The 23,522-nt window shown below is 41.1% G+C and overlaps 1 protein-coding gene across 3 annotated transcripts; it reads left to right on the top strand.

Annotated features, from left to right (window-relative positions):
- Positions 1 to 1,584: 1,584 nt before the first annotated feature.
- Positions 1,585 to 23,303, top strand: LOC100279825 (DNA-directed RNA polymerase I subunit 1). 3 transcript variants are annotated; one of them, XM_008657145.3, is made up of 21 exons: positions 1,585 to 2,255; positions 4,414 to 4,583; positions 5,319 to 5,478; positions 5,572 to 5,868; positions 6,896 to 7,123; positions 7,207 to 7,386; positions 7,459 to 7,618; positions 9,842 to 10,029; positions 13,295 to 13,558; positions 14,088 to 14,176; positions 14,267 to 14,414; positions 15,091 to 15,300; positions 15,383 to 15,805; positions 17,014 to 17,155; positions 17,256 to 17,464; positions 17,563 to 17,765; positions 18,959 to 19,157; positions 19,425 to 19,696; positions 19,931 to 20,071; positions 20,221 to 21,037; positions 22,129 to 23,303. In XM_008657145.3, the coding sequence occupies exons 1-21, from the start codon at positions 2,232 to 2,234 to the stop codon at positions 22,675 to 22,677; spliced, it is 5,073 nt and encodes a 1,690-aa protein (XP_008655367.1). In that variant the 5' UTR covers positions 1,585 to 2,231; the 3' UTR covers positions 22,678 to 23,303. The 3 variants fall into 3 exon arrangements, with proteins under 3 accessions (XP_008655367.1, XP_008655373.1, XP_008655376.1); XM_008657151.3 differs by lacking the exon at positions 22,129 to 23,303 and adding an exon at positions 21,135 to 21,587 and having other exon boundaries at positions 1,596 to 2,255; XM_008657154.3 differs by lacking the exon at positions 22,129 to 23,303 and adding an exon at positions 21,111 to 21,587 and having other exon boundaries at positions 1,596 to 2,255.
- Positions 23,304 to 23,522: the final 219 nt, after the last annotated feature.

Here is a 23,522-nt window from a genome sequence, read left to right as displayed (position 1 = left end):
TGGTCTGTAGGGACCATATATGATCCAAGAGAGCTGTCAGGAGTAAGTACTGTCGGTCCGAGAGTGGACGGGGTGTTACATGTTCGTGGGTGCACCGGACAATCCGGTGCACATCAGGCACTCTAGCCTGCAACAGTAACATGATCATCTAATTGGTTACCTTCCTTTTCAGGTCGGCACCAGACTGTCCGGTGACTCTCTCGACCGTTGTCGTACTAACGTGGCCGACGACTATTACGGTGTCGATCGTTGGCGCGGGCGAAGAGCCGTTGGCTGCCTGACCCACTAGACATGTCCGGTGCACATCAGATTGTCCGGTGAATTTTAGCCAGCATGCCCGAGCAAAAACCCAAGAGCAGCCAGTTGGGCGAGCTGACCAGGCCAGCACCAGACATGTCTGATGCACACCGGACTGTCTGTGATGCCCAGTTTTCCACAACTTTGGTTCTTTGAGCCAAACTTCTTCACTTCTTTTGACTCTTTTTGTGATGATTCCTAGCACTTAAACAAATATAGTTAGCAACAAAACAATTGACTAAGAGCTAGAATAATACCTTTAACACTTCATTTCATAATGGTTTGCAATATGCTCAAACTAAGTCCAAATGCCACTTTACTTGCACAAAGAAGTTAGTAGCCAAACAAAGGCACAAGAAACATGGACTTCACATCTTCAATTGCTTGATCTAACTCATGCTCATATGAAGAATGTTAGTCCATAGTGGTGTGTTGGTTAGCTAATCACCAAAACAACTTAGAAATGGCCCAAGGGTGCCGGCTTACTATTGGATCTGGAACCCACGAGCTCACCATGTGCCCGCCATTAGGAGTCGCAGGCCACCGAGAGTCACACCGTAGGCCTTGCGGGAGGGGAGCAAGGATGGTTGGGTGGGAGTCCTAATAACGACAAGTGCGGCTGGGTGGGAGGTTGGGAGCTGGATGGGAATCCTGAGTCCTGATGAGTGCAAGTGTGCGGATGGGTGATGAGTGCAAGTGTGCGGATGGGTGAGAGGCTGGGAGCTGGGTGGGAGGGAGTGAACCCCTATTTTCATATATTTTCTAAGATAGGTCCACATATCAGATTCATGGAGCGGGTTTATCGAATATGCAGGTGTGGATACTATTTTTTCTTGCCACTAAAAAAATATCCTCTAGGTCTATTATTATATCCTTATCCCTATCCGCGGATATAAAATTACCCGTATCCGCATCCATTAGGTTTATTATCCGCAAACACACGGATATTTCATGCCAATTGTCATATCTAACTGTATGTTCTACAATGGGGCGCCTGTAAGGACGCCTCATGCTCTAGTTTTGAGTATTATTGTAGAAAAATCATTTCGTATAAGTAAAATAACTCTTATCTTAAAGCCATTAAGCTATAACTATAAACCCTCGGCCCCCCATTGAGCCATAAGTTCATTAACCGTAAACCCTCGGCCCACGTCCGCTGTCTCTTTCGGCGATCTCCCGCTGTCCCGCATGAAACAACACTGCTCCCTCCCCCGGCGGATTGGCCCATCTAAGTACATTAAGCCCATTAGCCCAATAGGTCATATTTCTTTAATACGCTCTCACACTCCCAGCCTGGCATCTTCCCTCTCCACGCCACACGCACGGCTCCATCCTTCTGTCCACGCTCGCGCCGCCAGGGCGCTCGAGCTCGCCGTCGTCATCTCGTCGGGCCGCCGCCTCGCAGCTTCGCCCGCGGCTCTGGTCCGCGCCCCGCCAAGGCCCAGCCCCAAGCTGCCAGCGGCCTCCGGCGTTGCTCGCCGCTCACTGCGCGCCGTCTCGCGCTCTCGCGCCCTCGCCCAGTCCTGCTCTCCCTTCGTCGCTCCGCGGCTCCGCCGGCGTCTGGGCATCCGGCCTTCGGGCTTTGGTGGCGCCCCCCACCGGCCACCGGCCCACCCCAGCGGGCAGCGGCCACTGCAACTCTGCGGCTCTGCCAGGAACAAGGAGGAACAGTGGCGATTCTGCCAGGGACAGGGAGGAGCAGTGGCAGACAACGTCCTTCCTTTTGTTTGGCCCGGGGCTTCGGAATTATCTGGAGCCGCTACTGCCCCCAGCGTTCGGACTCCCGGGTCGCAGGCAGCCACGTCTCGTCCTGGCTCTGGGCTCGCCGCGCTATCGTCTCGGCCATTCGCTCCGACGTCCGTATTCAATAGATTTGCCCTACTCGTGACCACGAGAATCCGGCGAGGAGGGAGACCGCTCGTGCGGAGTCTATAATGGCTGACGGGCAGCATATTCAGGTTGGTGTCTGGTTCCCCCAGCTGTGAACCTCGTGTTTTTGATAACCTCCTGATTGTTCTCCTAGTATGTTGTTGTCTTCTGTTTAGCTGAGTAAGTTTTCGTCCATGATCCACTTGACACTAGCTCTATAATTTAGTGAGCAGTAGCAGGTAGAAAACTTTGTCAAATGAACGTGCTCGGCAATACAAACACCTATTAACTGTCAGGTTGTTAATTCATATGTAACTTGACAATTGACAAATAAACTTTACGTGATGCATTGCTCTGAAGTTATACTCCACACCAGGTGACTGAAATCTTATATCAACAAGTTACCAAAATTTTACCAAAAAATATACTAGAAATTGAGACTGGGTTGGGGATTTGGGGTTAAGGCCATCTCCAGCAGACCGTGTAAACGGTCGTGCAAAGTATTGTTTTGTACTGTAGATTGCACTGTTTACAGAGTGGAGTTTGAAATAGAAATGAGATAAGGAATAGGATAGAGAGTCTGGACATAGTCTATTTACCTGTTCTGGCAGCTGTAGAAGGAGATCCGGGAAGGTGTTCTGGCAGTGAGTGGTGGGTAGGAAGATTTGAGGTGCCGCCTGCCAAAATTGTAGAGGCTGGCCGGTGGGCATGGAGGTGGCAGGTGGACGACGGGGAGGTTTGGGTCACTGGACTTGAAGAACATTTCTGAGCAGTCGGAGAGGACATAGGAAGCATGCACGGAGGAGGAAGGCGCTGGAGCCTGGTGGGAGGTAGTGGAGCGATAGTAGGCGTGGAGCGTCTGCATGTGGTGCACCAGTGTTGTGTTGAATGGTGAGCAGATAAGAAGAGGAAAAGAAGGCACATGATCTGGACCATTAGAGTTGGATTGGGCAAACCAAATTTCAGTCAGCCGTTATGCAGATAGACCCATATGTTCTCCACTGTATATGATGTGTAGGCTTGTAGTGATCTTGTCGTCTTACCCTGTGTTACATTCACATTGCAGTTTGCTTAAATAAACTGTAGAAACTTCAACGAGCAACAAAAGATCTATTCTTAACACTTAAGTGTTTGTTCTGTCCGTTGATATCAAGTCGTCCGACTAATCGTGATTATTCGCGATTAGTCGGGCTAGTCGTTTGTGGTGATGCGACTAGGGAGTCCGACTCGATCAGGTCGACTAATCGTCCGATTAGTCGTCGATTGAACACGATTAGTCGTCCAGTTTGGGTGGGGACGATTAGTTGGTTTTGGCCTGTTTTGGATGTGGACTGGATGGCTGGTAATAAGGCCCATTAGTGTAATACCTTAGGGTTTTAGCTAAATAAGGGCCACTAGTGCTACTGCTTTTCAATTGGATGATGATCTGTTACTTTAGGTCAATAGTAAGTTTGTACTTGCCTACTTGGCATTTATATAGTAACTAGTAAGTCTGCAACTCTGCATCATATGAACTAGTGAGTTAGTGAGTAGTGACTGATGTTCAGTTCATGTTGTGAATCTGAATTCTGAAATGTGAGTCTGTGATAGTTCCAGTATCCATATTTGCTATGTTTGGTAATTGGTATTGCCTCCTATATGCTATATTGCTATATATAATTTAGTTAGTGAGTTAGTGACTGATGTTCATGTTCTGAAATCTGAATTGTCCACCGTCCAGTTTCAGTATTCATATTTTTTATGTTTGGTATTGCCTCCTATATGCTATATATATATATATCAATATATATATATATATCAATATTATATATATACTATATAGGTCCTGTTCCTGTAAATATGCATAAGGGCTGTAGGGACGACCAGGTCGACTAGGACTCGATTAGTCGACCTAATCGTCGTCCTAATCGCGATTAGTCGCCTGGTCGCCCAGGTGTATCGACTAGTTAATTTCATATTTAAGTTCTTTGCAGATTGCTGCTAAACCTCAGGACCTAGTGCTATTAGTTTCAGTTTCCTGTTCGCAGAATGCCACTGCTCTTCCTTTTGTGCTTTACTTCCTTCAAGAAAATGTATTTTCATTGTTTGTATCATTATAATTGAAACTCTTTTAAAGTTATCTGCAAACTACTAGTTTCAGTTTCTGTAGACTTCGGATGCCACATTATGGTCTTTTGCACTCTTGCGGCTTATACTTTCCTACTAGTAGTTCACTGGCTGATGCTATGTTATTTACTTATTGAGCAGGCAGCATCAGAGGAAGTGGATTCAATCCACTTCAGCTTCTATAGTGATGATGAAATTAAGAGGATCAGCATTAAAAAGATCACCAAGTCGGAGCGCCTTGATGCCAAAAACCTTCCTGTGCCAGGTGGATTACTGGACCCTGCAATGGGACCTATCAATGATATTGATATGTGAGTTCGTTGTCCCACTTTTGAAATCCTGCTTCTGGACTTGGCATCTTAGATATGGTCCGGAGTACTTGAGATCAGTTTATAAGGAAGTGACATTGTATTTTCTTATGTTCTAATACCAATTTCTATATTTCACCCCAAGGAAAATCATGTAGCTTTGCCTCAGTATATATAAAATGTATCAGTATCTTAGATGCTGAGTACCATCTGTATCATATCTTTAGTTGCTTTCTTATAAGATTATATGATGTGCTCTCCACTTCTCGCTGGTGAAGCAAACTGGCACCTTAAAGTTGATGACATACATTGGCTTAATAATTGATATACACCATTTTGTAGGTGCACTGAGTAGTTTTATTAGTTCTTATTTAAGCTATGTGAGTTGTTTTATTCTTAGTTGATGATTGGTCGAGCAAATTCATGAGATGTAGCTGTTAGGATACCCATTAGGGTTTTCCCTGTGTAATTACCCTCTCGCCACCTTGTAATGGGCCTGACCCAACTATCCCATGTCTATTAATACAATACCCAACCCCACTCCAGGGTTAGGGTTTCCCACAGTATCAAGCATGTATATATGTTTTTGCATCCAGCAGTGGGGAGAACATACTCTATGTTGTGGAATACTTATTTGATACAAGCGAACCTTGTGGGTGTGCCCCCGTGGATATTTGCATATGGGTGTTAAAAATACATTTCTCTAGTTTCTGACCATGTCCAATTTTTAATGGTCAGCTGCAAGAGTTGTGGTCAGCATTCTGTTCGTTGCCCTGGTCACTTCGGTCATATTGAGTTGGCAAAACCATTGTTCAATCCTTTGCTGTTTATGAGTCTGAAAAACCTTCTCCATGTCACGTGTTTCCATTGTCACAAGTTCCGCCTGAACAAGGAACAGGTGAGTTCATTTTCATCTTGCTACTTAGGTTTTCATTTTGGGCTAAGTTTTTGCATGCCACTGCACAATCTTATTGTGATTTCACTTTCTTAGGTTGACAGATATGTGAATGAACTTGAACTTTTAGTAAAGGGTGATATTGTCTGTGCTAAAAATTTGGAAGACTCAGTAGAAGAAGCATATCTTTCCAAGGAAGATGAAAACATGAACAAGACCACTTCAGGTGATAACTCATCTTCTGTGAAAGACAAGAAAACCTGGACATCTATCCAATTGAAAGAGGTTTTGTCTATTTTTTCCAAGATAATGAAAAAGAGACAGAAGAAGTGTGCAAAATGTGACATGAAGAGCCCAACAATCTCAAGTCCTATATTTGGTTGGCTGGTCAAGGTATACATGATTTTAGCAATATTTGGTTAGTGCTTAGTGGCTACTTCTAAATTTTGTGACATATTCCAAATTAGACTTATTTAGTTTTGTTTGATATTTGCTTAACCCACATGTTTCTGATTAATTTGGGGCAGATATGGATCAGTTATCCGACTCTTTACAAAATTTAGACTACTGTTCCATTCTTGTTAAACTGAACCTGTATAATTAAAACTTCAGAGTATTTGAACATTAGTCTCTACTATATTTAATTGTCAATTTCTTCGTGCGTCTCAACTCCTACGTGCGTCGCTGCCTCTCTACAGATTCTGGCACGCGCAGTCAGAAAAATAAGCGTCAGTGGGGTATCGATCCCTACTCCCTCTACTCCTTTAGGATGTAGATTATAGACAGAAGGCTTTTACCACTGAACTGTATGCCCGTGTGCGGTATAAATAGGAGTTACATATATATGTATGCATATATATTAATAATTTGAAAATAAAAAATATAATTATGTTTGAATAAATATTTCATTTAAGTAAGGCCTATTTATATGACATGTAGAAACTGTAGCAATGTACGAACAACTAACTAGTATATATAGAAGTATGTAGACACACATGTCACATGCATATAAAGTTATTGAATTTTCCGTTGCAATTATTTGTGTAAGCCCTTCTCATAAAAATTAAGATTCCACCCTATAATTCCATGTGTTGTCATACACCACTAATGCCTCACTGGCATGTAAACCAAGCCCCACATGTCAAACACACAATTAGTGTTATATTGTGCGTTGTGTAGTTATTCAGTGGCATATCATGGATTCTCACAATGCCATAACTGTTGCAAGTACTCACATGAAATCCCCTAGTACTCCTAGATAGTATACATGGAGAAAGGACTAGATTAGCTATATCTATTTTGTGTTGGGCATGCTTAAATTTAATCTTCATTTCATATTGTCAATTCAAATTCTTAATGGGGAATCATCTGCTGTATCTTAATTCTTCATTGTATGCCAATTTCATCTTCCGATTTGTAGGACACAAAGGCTTCTGCTGTAAGAACAAATGCAATTGCTGATTTTAAACTCAAGGGAGATGGTGATATTCACAACTCAGGGGAAACAGGGGTTTCTGGTCTTGAGGAAGAGTCATCTTCACCTGGAATGGTGTCTAAAGACTCAATCAATGAAGTTAGAGGTCTTTCTGATGATACAATTAAAGAATTGGTAGCATCATCAGGAAAAAAACATCTATTGCCTACAGAGGTATGTTTTGTTGCTTCTTGAGTTTAAAAGGGAAATGAAAGCTTTGGAACCAGATCAAAGCATTTTATTACCAATTTCTTCAGGTTGAATCTATTCTCAAGGACTTGTGGAAAAATGAAGCTAGGTTCTGCATGTTACTTTGTGATTTCCAGAAGAATATGTCAAGTGAACCAGAAAAGAGAAGGGGCTATGAAATGTTCTTCTTGAGTAGTCTCCTTGTGGCACCAAATAGATTCCGCCCATCAACTAGCTCTAGTCTTGGAGTAAGTATCTCAGCCATCTAACCGACTGAATCCTGTTCTAAAGCTGACCACTTTAGTATTTTGCTGTTGTAGATTATGGAACATCCTCAAAGTGTTCTGCTAAGTAAAGTGCAAGAATCCAATCTTGCGCTACAACATAACAATGCATCTTCTAACCATATGGATGTTCTTCAAAGATGGATGGATCTACAACGGAGTGTAAATGTGCTATATGATAGTAGCAAAGGCCTTGGTAAGATTGTCTTCAACAACGTCCCCCCCTAAATCCACCCTCTATATCCATCATTTACCATCTCCTCTGAAAGATCCTCTCCTCTATTTCTCCTTCCTCTCCAGCAGCGTCTTCTATGTCTCGTCCTCTATATTAATTTTTGTATGTATGTATTTATCATACTCTCAAATGTATTTTACAAATTTTAGTTTTGCTAAATCTGTAGCTGAGTTGGTTAAGTGGTTTAAGTAGCACTCCTCAGGTCCTGGGTTTGATTCCCCATAGGAGCGAATTTGAGGTTGTGGTTAAAAAAAAATCCTCTCACCTGTTCCACGCCAAAGCACAGGTTTAAGGCTCGGTCCCGGCCGCAGTCGTTCTCACATGGACTACGATGCCGCTGTGTATGGGTAGGGCAGGGGTTCGGGGGTTTTCTCAACCTGCGTGAGAAGATCTTTTCTTAATATAATGCCAAGGCGGTCTTACCTCCGCAGGTCGAGTTTTTTAAATCTGTTGTTTAAACTTTAAAGTATTATAATGGATAGATGAAAGGAAAGGGAAACTCTATATATAGAGGATCCAACAACGTCCTCTAAATTTTATGGTAGAGGACCCTTTAGGGGCCCTTGTTGGAGGCCCTTGTTGGAGACGTCCTAAGGATGTATTCTTTTCATAATGATTTGGACTGGTGCCTTTTACTTGCTGATCCAATCCCGTAATATCGCCTTACTGCGGCATGAGTGCAGGTGTTGGTGTCTGACTTGGGTGTGGGTGTCCAATTCAGCAACTATAAAACAGGATCTGTGGATTTGTCTATTATATATTTGTTTATACTATTTTATTTAGAAAGGGAAATAAATTCATATCACACAATCTGTGCAATCATTTATTGTTGTGTCACATCTTTAACTAGGCTCTGTTTATATCCTGCTAAAATTGGCATATGCTAGCAACATCTACCTTGCTAATTTTTGCTAGTAGCTAGTACACCTGTACCTGTTAGTAAGTGGCATGTTTGGTTCCAGGCTTGCTAATTTTCAGTTTCTAGCTATTAGCAACATGGATCCAAACAGACAGTAATCTATATGTGCCAAATCTATAAGCAAATGCATCACATGCTTAAAAAGGAGAGGAATAAAAAGAGATGCTATTAAGCTGCCTTTTGTACCTGTATGTGGTATATCAGGGCTCTTACTCCATCCTTCTTTAATATAATGATAACCAGCTCTCCTTCATGTTTGAGGAAAAAAATGCACCATTCAGCCCAACAAAAGCATAACTTCCCAGTTGCCCTGTACGCTGGCATGCAGCTAGCAGCAGCTGCTGCTGCCTTTCATTCCCCTTGCTGTGACTCTTGCTCCGGTTGCAGATCTGCTGCCATCATCAGATGGCCATTTTCTTGTATTAGGGCTCACAAAATTTGTCGTCCCTGCCCTTCTCTGCTTCTCATCCCTCCGGTGCTCTTGGATTGCCTAGGGACCAGATGTTTCTAACCCAGTGAACTGTGAAGGACAAGGCTGCAGGCCTACTGTCCTCATTGAGCTTGGACCTTGGCATGCTGGCAGCCCCTTTGGCCCTTCTCCATATTCCCGCCCTCTGCGATGAGAGTAGTTGCATTCCATATTCTGGTATGGAGTAATTACAAGTTAGGGTAGGCCGGTAGGGGTTAAACAACCATGCACCTTCTGGGACAAGTGACACAATTCTCTTTTCTTTTCGGTCGGTAGTGGATGGTTCTTGGTATTATTTGCAAATGAACCATCTCAGCCCTCAGCTTCATGATAATTTGATGCTTATTTGTGCACTATTGATTTAAAATGTCATTTTGAGAGCTGCTTGAAAATAAGTTTGCGTTCATTTAAGATGCGGTTGTACTTGCCTTCTTGGGAAGGGTTAGGTTTAGCTATAATATTGCTTATACTCATTGTCTCTGTGTGCTCTTGGTTTGTTTGCGAGCTGCTTTGAAAGTAAATTTCTGTTCATTTAATATGCAGTTGTTCTTGGGGATGGTTAGGTCTAGTATAATATCACCTCTAGTAACTGTCATTGTGTGGTGGTTCGAAATTTTAATTTGTGAGCTGCTTCAAACATAAATTTCTGTTTGTTTAGTATGCAGTTGTTCTTGGGAAGGTTTAGGTTTACAATATCGTTTGTACTCATTTTTGCTCATTACCTTGAGTTCTTTACTTGTTTTATCTACCCCCGCTATAAAGGTTTATGGCTAAATGTTTCTGTTGGCAATAACAGCAAGAAGCGAGAAGAATGCTCATGGTATACGCCAGCTATTGGAAAAGAAAGAAGGAATTCTTCGACAAAAGATGATGGGGAAGAGGGTTAATTATGCATGCCGATCTGTTATATCTCCAGATCCGTACTTGGCTGTTAATGAAATTGGCATTCCTCCTGTTTTTGCGACACGATTGACATATCCTGAGGTAGTGCTTTATGCATTGTTCAACATCCTGTATGATTCAATTTGGCACAACTTTGTTTACGTTTGTGTTCTGACTTGCTTTGCCCTCTGCGATAGGGATGACAATGGGATGGGTAAGGCGGGGGGGTGGGGTAGTAAAAATCTGCCCTACACCCACCCTCAATGTGACTCGCGGGTGCAATGTCGCACCCATGGGTGTGTTAACAAGAAGCTAATCTATATCTATACTTCTATACTATAATCTATTAAGAACCTAATGTGGGCACCTGTGCTACCACGGCTTCACCCTCTCTACGCCCAGCACCCGCAAAAAATAGTGCAAAGCGAGCACTCGAACCCAGACCTCTCTACTCTAGAAATTTGGGGCTAACCACCAGACCACATGTACTTTAGTGTTTAGAAATAAATAATAAATATATTTGCAGCCTAGGCGCCGCTCCCCACGCTCCCTCGCCTCGTGGCAACGCACGGGCACATACCTAGTATATAACAAATAAATTATAAAATTACAGGGAAAGCAACACAAATACCAATTTATCATCACCAATGAATCGAAAGTTCACAACTTAAATCTAGTCTTACTTCATACTATGTAGACAACACACAAATCATCCTAAGTTTTACATAGGCTTGCGCTAGACATTAGTTTTAGTTCTATACCTAGTTGGTGGGGAGGCCTCATGGGTCGAAAACGATCGAAAATGGTCGGAAACGATGTCGTCTATAGTTTCTATACGAAAAAGATTGCCAGTCGGTGAGAAATTAACTCGGTTTTATAATTAATCTATTTATTGGCGAGTACAATACAATGTTGACAGATATTTGAAATTCAAATTTTAAATAAAGTAATTTTGGAAACGATATTGTCTTTACAAAAACGATAAATTATGAGGCCCCGGTTATGGGATTTTCAGTTACGGTTTTCAGCCCCACCCAACCCAACACCATCGTCGGTCCTGGGTCCTCACATGAAGACACCCACGGGTGTGATTGCCATCCCTACTTTATGCCCCCTTTTATTACTAGAAATTGCCTTGACCAATCTTTCGATCCCTTTTTAACCATGACATGCCTGACCCCTTCACACTATCTTAGGGTTGTTTGGTTCCAAGGGTCTAAATTTTGGTCCCATCACATTAGACGTTTTGATACTAGTTAGAAGTATTAAATATAGTCTAAGTATAAAACTAATTACACAAATAAGGACTAAACAGTAAGACGAGTCTATTATTCGCTCATGTGATGCTTAAGTAAACATTTGCTAATCATGGATTAATCATGCTTAATAAATTCGTCTCATCATTTAGTCTTCATCCGTGTAAATATATTTTCAATTGGACTATATTTAATGTTGGTGATTGACATTCAAACATCCGATATGACACATACTAAACTTTAGTTAGAGGAACCAAATACCCCCTTAATCTAATCTATTATTATCTGATATGTTGATTATGTCCACAAGGAAATAAACCCAACTAACAAGAAACACAAATGTTTTATCTTGTCCAAAATTTTGCCTGGATTCTGATGCAAGAGACCAGGTCGGCACAAGAACCAAGAAAGGGATAAGGGGGGATACAATGAGGATAGGATGGAGAAGAATTGGGATTGGATGAAAAATCATTTTGAAGAAATCATCCAATGGGAATATAGTTTCTTGTTGGGACAACGGGGACCCACATAGGGTGCGTTTGGTTCAGTTGTTAGCTATGAAAAAGCTGCTCTCAGTTGTCTGCTATGAAAAACTGAAAGTCGTTTGGTTTAAACTGCTGTAAGTTGTCTATTGTGAACAAATTATATACTGTTTATAAGCACTTTGTTTAACTATATCTCTTAATCAATGTATCTAATTAAAAACCGATTTCGCATTTGTGTTCTTGATATTTTTACAAATAAAATAGACTCCACTTGCTGTATACCTTTTATTATAAAGTATATTTTTATTTCATTTATTCTAACACTTATTTATTTTTAATCTCATTTTATTTTCTATTTGCCGTATCTCTTCATTAATAGGCAACGACTGCTATGCAAGCAGTCCTTCTGTGCAAGCGTGCAAGCAAACCATCTGATCCATCAGATTACGATCCAACCACAGATACAACCATGGTTTGTTAGGGTTTTTTTTATAAAGATTATTGAGCTGGTGGGGGAAGGGTTTAAGTGTTAAATGTGAGCTACGGTTGGATCACGATATAATGGATCAGATGGTTTGCTTGCAAGCTTGCACAGAAGGACTGCTTGCATAGCCGTCGTTGCCTCATTAATATATTTAATTAATAGATCAATTTTACAATTCCATTTTAAATAAATTTTTACCTGATTCAGAATTTTGTACCTGTTGTGAAAACTGAAACGGAAAAACTTCTACTACTAGACGTCCTATTACAACCAGAACCAGAACAACCAGACCACAAAAGTAAAAAATACAGAAGACAACACATGACAATATATTCCATTTCCACCTGGCTTGTGAAAATCATTTGGATCAACAGGGCTTCTTCAGTCATGCTCTGGTGGGTCTTTGACCTGACCATCTTCAATTATTGGCACTCCATTCATGGGGATGTTTGAAGTTAACACCAAGATACTCATAATAAGTCTATCATAATATGCATGATTTCGATGACCAATACTTGCTTCTCCCCTGAATACAACATGTCTATTGTTGTGCTTAGGCTAGTTGTTCCTGTATGCGAGTGTGTGATATCCTAACTCAAGGCTTAATATAATTAATAGAGTACTCATATCAACAAGGTGTATCTTCTTTTTTTGAAGCCTACCTCAAAAGAACCTCTAAGTTAAGCGTGCTTGGCCTCGAGAAATTTTGGGATGGGTGACCGATCGGGAAGTTTTCCCGGGTGCGCACGAGTGAGGACAAAGTGTGCAACTGTGCACAAAAGACTCGTGTTGGTCTGTGGGGATGGTCTTGTATCCTAGAGGGCGGTCAGGAGTAAGTACTGCCGGTCCGGGAGTGGCCGGTGTGTTACAGAGATGCAACTGTAACGACTTCGTCAACAGATGTACTGGTATACATGGGACCATGATCTTTCATTGTGGTTTTGATAGCTTTCTGCTGTGATCTACTAGTCCTAGACTTTTCTTTAAGATGTTACAGCTTTAGAAAAACAAATGCTGAAACAGCTTTATATCAGACTATTTTTCTTTCTTTGTTCACTTCTTTCCAAGCACCTTTTATCTTTCAACTGTTGACTTCTAGGATTTTCCTTAATGTTTGACATTGTTTATATTTTTCTGCACAGAAAGTAACACCCTGGAATACCAAAAGGCTCCAAGAAGCTATAAGGAATGGTGCCGATATACATCCAGGTGCAACACATTACAGGGACAACAATAGCATGTATAAGTTACAGGCAGTCCCTGCCAAACGCCGTTCCATTGCTAAGATGCTACCTGCATCTAGAGGATCAATTTGTCAGCCAGGGAGAGATCCTAATTGTGAGTTTGAAAGCAAGGTTGTATATCGGCATCTTCAAGATGGTGACATTGTACTTGTCAATAGGCAGGTGTGTCTATACTATCGCAGTTCATATTCTTGATTAGTAATATCTGAATTTTCTCCTGCAGCCCCATAGTGGTTTTGGTTTGTGTACACAACTCAGGCATCCAAATACCCTTACTACTTATTCTTAGTATTGTTAAGGAAAAAGATGGATGGTTGTCGGGGGTAAAATTTACTAAAAGCAGTTTATAATGCTTTGTTGTGATTCCGCAATAAGCATGAGATGCCTGTAAACAATTAGGTCTGATGAAATGCAGTTTGAATGTTTATCATATCTGAGCTCAGGCAAGTTCCTGTCTGCTTTCCAAAAGTTCTGAAGCACACTTTGGAAACAATCTAGGGCTTGATTTTGCAACCACTCACCATTCTGCCCCTAACTATGCTGCTTATGATTCTTTACGGCACAGTGGCTGTTGTGGGTGATAGGGCTATCACTCCTTTTGTCAATCAACCATGAACCCATCTTGTAGCTCTTCCAGTTTATGGATCATGAATTGCTCTAATGCCTCATTTTTCTTGGTTATGATTCAAAGCCTACTCTTCACAAGCCCAGCATGATGGCTCATTTTGTTCGGGTGTTACCTGGAGAAAAGACGTTACGAATGCACTACGCCAATTGCAGGTACTTGGATATCATCTTTATTCCATGCTGTGCTGTCCCTTTGCCTACATCACACGAGCAAGCAAACAATTGACTGCTATCTCTTTTTAGCACCTACAATGCTGATTTTGACGGAGATGAGATGAATGTTCATGTTCCGCAAGATGAAATATCTCGTGCTGAGGCCATGAATATTGTTGACGCAAACAAGCAATACATTGGTCCTAGGAGTGGGGATGCTGTCAGAGGTCTCATACAGGTATAGTATGCACAGACAATTGTTTTACGTTGATTATTTTGTGCACTGATATATGGAAATGGAGTACATGTTTAATATGCTCATACTGTACCCATATGCACTGGTATAGCGTGCACGGTTTAATGCAAATGCATCTATCCTCATTAGTAAACTAATTCTTCTTGTTAGACCTTGCAATCATGTTTTTTTAGTCACTTGTTTCTAGCTAATTCGTAGCTGCTTGTTTCTCTGCTCATTTTGTGAACCTAGTGGTTTCTAACCCCTCTTAGGGCTGGTCTGGTGACCATGGAATTGGAGGGGATCCCTAGCACAGGGATTCCTTCCACAAGGATCCCCTCCAATTCCCTAGTCACCAAACCAGCACTTAGGTAGTGTTTGGTTCCGGAGTATGGTGGGACGGAGCTGCTTCGCTTCCAATTATTTGTTGTTCCATATAAGACAAAGTGGCACTAAAAAAGGAAAATTATGCTCAAACGCTGAACCATCCAGCTCCTTAAAATCTCCCGGACGAATCTGCTCCCTGGCTTGGAGCCGCTCCATCCCAACTAGCTCCGGAACCAAACACTAACTTAATGAAACACCACAAAGCACATTCTTTAAAATTTATATTTTTCTCTTGGCATTGTAACTAACAAATAATTACTGTTATCATTTTATGTTTTGTTTTCATTTATAGGACCACATTGTTGGTGCTGTACTATTGACAAAACCAGACACATTGCTAAGCCGTGAAGAATATAGTCAGCTTGTCTTTGGGTCTTGTGTGCCGTCCTCAAATTGTGGCTCTCATCACCCTGCTAAGGTGTCTGCTATTGAGGATTACGATACACTTGAACTTGTCCATCCTGCTATTTGGAAGCCAAGGCCCTTATGGACAGGAAAACAGGTTAGATGTTTCTGAGTTCTGACAAATAATTCTCTCCTGGGAACATTTCAAGAACCGTCTATGTAACTTATTTGTTTTACAGGTTATAACAACCATCTTGAATCATTTAACAAAAGGTTGTCCTCCATTTACTGTGGAGCAGAAGGGAAAAATACCAAAAGAATATCTGAAAGAAGATCCTTCCGCTCAAAAGGAAAAAGAAGATCCTTCCGCTCGAAAAGAAGCTCATTCTGCTAAAAAAGGAAAACGAGAAGATCCTTCCGCTCAAAAAGAAAAAGATTCTTCAGTTAATAAAGAAAAACAAGAGAAGATACAAAAACAAAAACAAAAAGATCGTTCTGAACTGGTCTTATATATTCACAATAATGAGCTCATAAAGGGCATAATAGACAAGGCCCAGTTTGGGAAGTATGGGATAGTTCATACAGTTCATGAACTCTATGGTGCATATACAGCTGGGATACTGCTCTCGACATTCAGCCGCTTATTTACACTGTTCTTGCAGGTAAACTTACAAATAATGCTGTCTTTTTTTAATTATGGGTGATTCACCAGTAACTTCTGTAGTTGTTTTGGTTGTGCGTGTAGCCTAATTGGCCAGCCCAACTAAAACATTTATAGTACCTTCTTATTGAATGTCTTTGTGAAACTGAAGCATATTTATCATTACTTTTGTGCCTAGTATGTTTGGCCATAGGACATACAATGTGATCATTTATCATTATTTTGCTTTTGTAAATAACAAGAGTAGCCTGTAGCTGACAATACCAACATATCCAAATTGCTGCGTCAATGTTGCATTCAATGTGTTTTGTGCAAAACATGTATATCTAGTGTCACATCATAAACATCTAGATATGGGCCATGGGGGCCATGAAGGAAGGGAAAGAAAAAAAGGGTTGGATGAGTGGTTCAGAGTAGGTTTGGCTGGACAAAAACACTATCAGGCTGGCTGATTTTGTGTTAAACTACACCCATTGAACCATTGGAGCAGTCATATGGCAGCTGATAAAAGTTGAGCTTTTGTAAAGTATCTGTGCACTATGGTACATATGACAATTTACTTATCTGACACTTACCTCAATTTACTTAATTTGTGTAGACTGTTGACCGAGTAGTCTGTACTAGTGTTTTCAGTAACACAGTGCCCTGATTTTGCTTAGCCTTCCATCTTTTTTTTGATATATACTGTAACACCAGCTCCTGCACATCTGTAGTAAGGCATAGGCTATGTATGTCTGCTTCCATCCTGGCCTGTTCTAAAATATCGTTTTGATCTACTGGTACCTACTAGTAGTCATTCTGAAGTGATATTTAAGATGTAGCTAGAAAGGTATTTTAATTACCGTATCATCAGATGCAACTAGAAAATTCTCCAGATTCTACTTTTACCAGATCTATTGATATTTGATGCCATATCTCTGTTGGGTCTTGTAGGAGAATAATCTCATCCTTATAAGTTGTGACCGACATTACCAAAATATCTAGTTCTCACTGTTGAAGATGATCTTGCATTTTTTTAAAGTTTGAATGCATTTCTGCTGTCAGCTCCATATCAGTTAAACCGACCAGAATGTTGTATAATATCCTAATTGCATCATCCTTTTCCTATGTGGTTTTGAGCCTTTGACAGATGATTCTGTCTTTCTAGTACAAATTTATTATTGGTCTGTTATCATAATAGATGGAGTAAAACCACGTGATTTCTTTCAGTTGCATGGGTTTACTTGTGGGGTAGATGACCTGCTACTATTGCCAGAGAAGGATAAACTGAGAAGTAAAATTCTTAGTGGAAGCGAAGTGCGTAGTAATGAAGTCCACTGGAAATTTACTGGAGCTGACGAAGATCATAAAGGTTTGTGGAACGTCATTGCATAAAATAAAATAGCTGTTTTTTATTTTTGGCCTTTCCTTATACACTATCGCTTCATGTTGATTGTTTATTTGCTTTTAAGGTGATCTGGTAAAATTGCATATGGAGGTTGAGAAGGCTGTAAGAAGTAACGGTGAATCGGACACGGCTACCTTGGACAATGATATGAAAAATGCTCTAAATGGGATAACAACCGACGTCAATAAAATATTATTTCCTGATGGTCTACAAAAGCCCTTTCCTGGAAATTGTCTCTCTCTTATGACTACAACTGGAGCTAAAGGTGGTCCGGTAAGTTTTTTTGTTCAGTCAGAACTTAAATTATTTTTGTTATTGATTTACCTGAAAGCAGACCAAGACTAATATGGCACCACTTTATGTCTTGGTAGGTTAACATGAATCAAATATCATCATTACTAGGCCAGCAAGAGCTAGAAGGAAAGCGTGTTCCACGGATGGTTTCTGGGAAGACTTTACCGTGCTTTCCGCCATGGGATATTTCTTCAAGAGCTGGTGGCTTTATCAGTGATCGATTTTTAACTGGTCTGCGTCCTCAAGAGTATTACTTTCACTGTATGGCAGGCAGAGAGGGGTAATTTGCTTCTATCTTCACATTAGGTTAATCTGATTAAAAATAGATTTAACAGGTCAATTACAACATAAGATCTAGCATCTCAGGTTGTATATCACAGTAGGTCAACTACGCTGCATGGATACGTGAGGTTGGTCATGTATCTCGTGTGGGATACGTATCTGATACGAATATGCTTGAGATATGCGACAGATACATATCCGCAAAAAATAATTGCAAAAAATCCAATACTTGGTCTGGTACATATCCACACAATTTGACAAATGACAATACATATCCGCTGTGGACTTCCGCCTAGACGCTTGGCTTCATGAGTGGTGCCATCTGACTTGCCTCTGCCCGCTCACACACAAGTGCTGGCGATGCAGCAATCACGAGACACAGCACCTTTTTCCCGGATGCACAGTGGCACAAGTGCTGCTGCCTGACACGTGGCTTCCTGCCAGTATTCTTGGGAGCCGATGAGCAGTTGCCCGACACTTCCCTCACGGCTGCTGCCTGCCTCGGTGGCTGTGATGATCTCCAGCACTCCCTGGTAGCGATTCAGTGGTGGCTGCTGGTGATCTCCCCTTCTTAATTTCGTGTTACCTGATTTGATTTCTCTTCCCCTGTGGAAAGGGGTGAAAAACAAAGGATACAGACTGAGTGGTTGATAGCTGTGCTGATTTTTTAGTGGTGTCTTTGGGGTGACTGGGTGAGTGGTCGAGATGTAGAGCTGCATCAGTGCTTCTGTTGTATGAAGCCACTAGTCTAGATAGAAGCAGTTAAATAACTGTAGATGTGGCTCCACAGAGCATCCATGCATCCTGAATTCCTGATCAGCTTCTACTAATTTTAACATGTCATATTATTTTTTAAAGAACATAAAACATATCAGCGTATCATTTCTTTTTTGAAAATGACATCCGTGTATCTGTATGTCTGATACACGTATCTGTATCTGCATAGTAGGTAACTGTTACAGGCATTTCAAGTTTTGCATTACATGGGTATCCAATATCCATGCATCTTCACACCCTAAACTATATGTATATGGATTGGTTGGCTACATCTTTCTGAAGAATAAATGATTGTCATATATTCTTAAATTGGTATGTTTGATACTCATTAGAACAAGATATGTGAAATTCTGGACGTTTCTGCAACATATATTCTTTATATTTACCCCTATTATTTTTTTGAGTTCTTTACAGGTTGGTTGACACAGCAGTCAAAACATCCCGTAGTGGATACCTTCAGCGTTGTCTTATCAAATGTCTGGAATCGTTGAAAGTCTCCTATGATCACACGGTTCGGGATGCTGATGGATCAATTGTACAGTTCTGCTATGGAGAAGATGGAGTTGATGTGCTGAAAACTAGCTTTCTGAACGAGTTCAAAGAACTTGCTGATGTAAGAAATTCAATACCTGACTATAAATTTGGATCTGTACCATTAAAAGATTACAACTTTAGATATATACCATTGTTATCTCACTTACATGTGGGGTCCACATGAGTCAATGACATGTAAGCCAATGGTATATATCTAATGTTGCAATCTTTTAATGGTATAGATCCAATTATTCCTAGTTTAAACCACCTTGAATTTGAAGTATGTCTCCCTATTGCTTGTTTGGTAGGCTTCCTAATGGTGTGTTATATGTTATCCAAATTACAGAACAGAAAAGCTGTCCTTGCCAAGCTCGGTGGCTGCAGTAAGGATCCCACATTATCAAAATGTAATGGATACATTACTGAACTGCCTCCTAAATTGATTGATAAAGCGGAAGAGTTTCTTAAGCATTCAAAGGAATGCTGTCGTTACAACATTGAGGCAAAGGAATTAAAGGAGTTACTTAAAGTCAAGTTCCTATCCAGTCTTGTAGATCCTGGTGAGGCTGTTGGTGTGGTTGCTGCTCAGTCAATAGGAGAACCTTCTACGCAGATGACGTAAGAGTTTCTGTTAATTTATATATACTTCTTGTTCTTGAGATACCCACATTCATTTCTCCATTTGTTGCTAGACCTTCTGTGGTTGAACTTATATATCTGATAAAAGAGGCAGTAGAATTTATGTGCTAAGATTTTTGTCCTCGTTTTGCTTGTGTTGTACTACTGTTTATCTATGTTATATTTCAGAGATTGAATATAACAACTCAAATATTGTTTTACTATGCATTGCAGGCTCAACACTTTTCATCTTGCTGGAAGGGGTGACATGAATGTAACTCTTGGTATACCCCGGCTGAAAGAAATACTGATGACTGCATCAGATAATATTAGGACGCCTGTTATGAAGTGTCCTTTGCTCGAACATATTTCTGAGTGAGTTTTAATTCTTTTAGTATGATGAACACCTGAGTTTTGTTTCTACTGTATTTTCATTACTATATCAAAGCACATACATTTATGACTTTCACGTGCACCAATCTCTGGGGTATGTGCATTCATTTTTTCTTTTGGTGAATGCCTAGGGATGATGCTAAAATGGTGGTTGCAAAGCTTAGGAGGGTTCGTGTGGCTGATGTAGTGGAGAAAATTGAAGTCTGCACAGTTCCTTTTTACAACTCTAATGGGCGTGTTTCAACCCTGTACAAGTTACAGATGAAACTCTATCCACAAGACCAGCTTGAGTCAGGTCTTACTATAGATGAGTGTCAGGCAACCTTGAGAACAGTTTTTGTTGAGGCAATGGAACATGCAATTGAAAAGCATCTAGATCTGCTATACAAAATAAATGAAATCCGTGCTGTTAAGATAGAAGATACAGAGGGCTCATTATTAAATGGTGATGAAGAATCTCAAAGTAGACATGCTGATGGAGGAGACACTGGTACTAGTGATGATGACGATCAAAATGATAATGATGTTGACTTGGGAACTGATGCAGAAAAGATGAAACGGCAAGAGAAAGATGAGATGGAGTATGATGATGATACTGAAACCGAGGAGGGAATGGGTAGCGAATCTGAGGAGAGCGATGAGGATCCAGCTGAGTCAGGTGATGATTCACAAGAGGCTGACAAAGAACACACGATCTCGAAGTCTGAGACGACTTCAGTGGATGACCTGCCATATTCTGTAAAAAAGGGGAAAAAATCAAAAGATGATCGTGGAACAGCTAAACTAGAAGAGAAAAATCAAAATGAGGGAAGATTAGATGACCAGAAACAGGGTCAAATAAAGAAGCGCAGGAAAAAGTTAAAACATACTATCCATGTTGAATCCAGTGATTTGGATTTTGAGATTCACTATGCCTTTCATGATGAACCTCATATTTTACTAGCTCAGGTAACAAGTGAATTAAACTTTAATTTTCTTTTTAGGATTAGTTACTTTGAAACTCAACATGTTTTCCTTATAGGATTGACTACATATAACTTGACAGCGTCCATTTCACTATCGAAAGCTAAGATACTCGCGCTGGCATGGGTGAGTGGTGGTCCAGTGGGGGCGTGGGGCTAAACTCTATTATCATCCTTGGATCCTGGATCATTTGGAGCCTTTGGCCCTTGCTATAGAGGAGGTAGAGTGGTGGAGACTGGCAGGGGCAAAGGGGCTCACCCTGCCCACTGCTAGGGAGAGAGGTTAGGTTGTGCTCTCCCCATTTTGGCCGGGTCTTGTTTTTTATGTAATAGGTAGTTAGGATCAGAATTCACAAACTTCTAGGGGGGGGGGTCTGTAAGACTATTCTTCTATCAATTCAATGATACGCGCTGGTAGTAACTAGTAATGCCACATTTTCCTCCCACCTGTAAAAGAACCCTAATCTATTGTATAGTAAGTTCGCAAGGGCCAGCACACTGCACTTGTCTTCAAACAATGATCTTATTCAGTAGTACAGCTTCTGGGACGCTTGATTAGCTGAAGTATGAGCTTTGCTGTTTTTCTTGTCCGACACCACATTGGCAGTCTATATAGCCCCTTGTTCGCATGATCTGTTCTTTTTCCTTCCTTAATTGTGTTGCTTTGTCATGCTCCTGTCATTGTCAGACTATATTAAGTTTATGGTACTTTATTTCAGTAGCACTACCGTATCACCTTCAAGCAGCTGCTACTTTGTTAAAGATTAGTCATACATTATTGCTAATACTAGTAATCTCTGTTAGTTCATCTGTCCAGAATTATGTGGAACGTTTTACAGTTTATTTCTAGGTATTTAATATTGTGTGTGACTACTGGCCGTAACTCCCACCATACAACCTTTTAGCACTTCACATTCTTGTAGATCACCATTTTGTTTGGCACTTCATGGTTTTCAAACATAGATTGCACCAAGTTTTAGAACAGTCTGCATTACCTACCAAGTATACTTATTAATGCTCCAGTTGGGAAACTCTTAATGGATCTTTTTTTTTTCAAACAAAAATTCTTTTGTTCAGATTGCCAAAAAGATAGCTAGGACTATTCTTGTGAAGGCCTGCAATAACATTGATCATTGTAAGATCGTCAAGCCAATGCACAACCATACGCGTCTAGAGACCGCCGGAGTGAACTTTGAAGTGGTATGGAATCTCAGTGAATACATCAGCGTCAATGACATCACATCAAATGATATCCATGCCATGCTGAAGACATACGGGGTGGAGGCCGCACGGGGCACCATCATCAAGGAAGTGAGCGGCGTGTTTGAACCCTATGGCATCAATGTTGACATGAGGCACCTGAGCCTGATCGCAGACTTTATGACCTTGGATGGCGGATACCGGCCTATGAACAGGCTGGGGATTGGCCAGTTCAGCACCTCGCCATTTGGCAAGATGACGTTCGAGACAGCAACAAAGTTCATTGTGGATGCAGCCACACATGGGGAGGCAGATTTTCTGGAGTGCCCCTCAGCGAGTGTCTGCCTTGGGAAGCCCCCGAAGGTTGGGACTGGGATCTTTGGGCTACTGCAGAATCTTGAATTGGAGCAGCCCAAGAATATCTAAAATCTGCATTTGGTGCACGTCTGGCCAAGCTGCCTTCTGAAGGTTCACAAGTTTTGGTCCTGTCAGCCTTTGCACGGCAGAATGTGCTTTAGTTTGTTACGGTGTGGCACGCTGCATCTGTGGTGGCTTAGTGGCAGCATGCCATTTCATACGGGCATGCTGCTGGAAAAACTAGCAGAACATGTCAAATACCAGTTAGTGTTCTGGAATTCTGGATTAATTTACAGCATGATAGCTAGTTGTACACATGCTTTAGAATGCCGTTGTTGTCCAGTGCTTGTTAAGAAAGAACTGGGTCATCTTTGTTGCCAGGGTCTCAAAAAACAACCCTGCATGACGCCAAGGACCCAGGCACCAGTGTTCGAATTATCGACGGGCAGACATCATATATGGATGCGATATTCTATTGACACAATCTCAGGTTGACTGCTCACCTATGTACTAAATCTGCCTACCCTGTGATGTGGAAATTGAAATACTAGAAGCATTTGTAGGACTTTTAATTAGAGGACTCAACAGTCACTTATCCTAGTGGCTTGGGAGGTTTGAAAGCACTGGAATGCTTGCGTGTTTGAAAGAGTCGGTCTTTGTGGTTCTTTAAAATATTGGTAACGAAGGCTTGATGTGCGGCTGGAGCAAGGACCTTGTGTACCTGTTAGTCTTGTTCAGTTATTTCTATGTCTCGTGGAAGAGATTAAAAAATTGTGAAGGATTTTGATTTGCTATGGATTGAAATCCATGTAAATCTCCTTCAATCTATATAGATTTTGATGAAACCGAATAAACCCTTATAGAGGGCATGAGGTAGGCTAGGAAATCTTGTTAATCTGATAGTAGAGGTGTAC

Source organism: Zea mays, chromosome 1 (genome assembly GCF_902167145.1).
Source record: "Zea mays cultivar B73 chromosome 1, Zm-B73-REFERENCE-NAM-5.0, whole genome shotgun sequence".
NCBI lineage: Eukaryota > Viridiplantae > Streptophyta > Magnoliopsida > Poales > Poaceae > Zea > Zea mays.
Note: the sequence above shows the minus strand (reverse complement) of the source record. Positions and strands in the feature narration are given on the sequence as shown.

What these genes read in the sequence shown, in the direction of transcription:
- LOC100279825 (XM_008657145.3), top strand. Translation starts at nt 2,232, where the DNA reads ATGGCTGACGGGCAGCATATTCAG. An exon ending in CTGACGGGCAGCATATTCAG is followed by an intron (nt 2,256 to 4,413) that starts GTTGGTGTCTGG and finishes CTTATTGAGCAG; the next exon opens with GCAGCATCAGAGGAAGTGGA. An exon ending in TGATAGTAGCAAAGGCCTTG is followed by an intron (nt 7,619 to 9,841) that starts GTAAGATTGTCT and finishes TGGCAATAACAG; the next exon opens with CAAGAAGCGAGAAGAATGCT.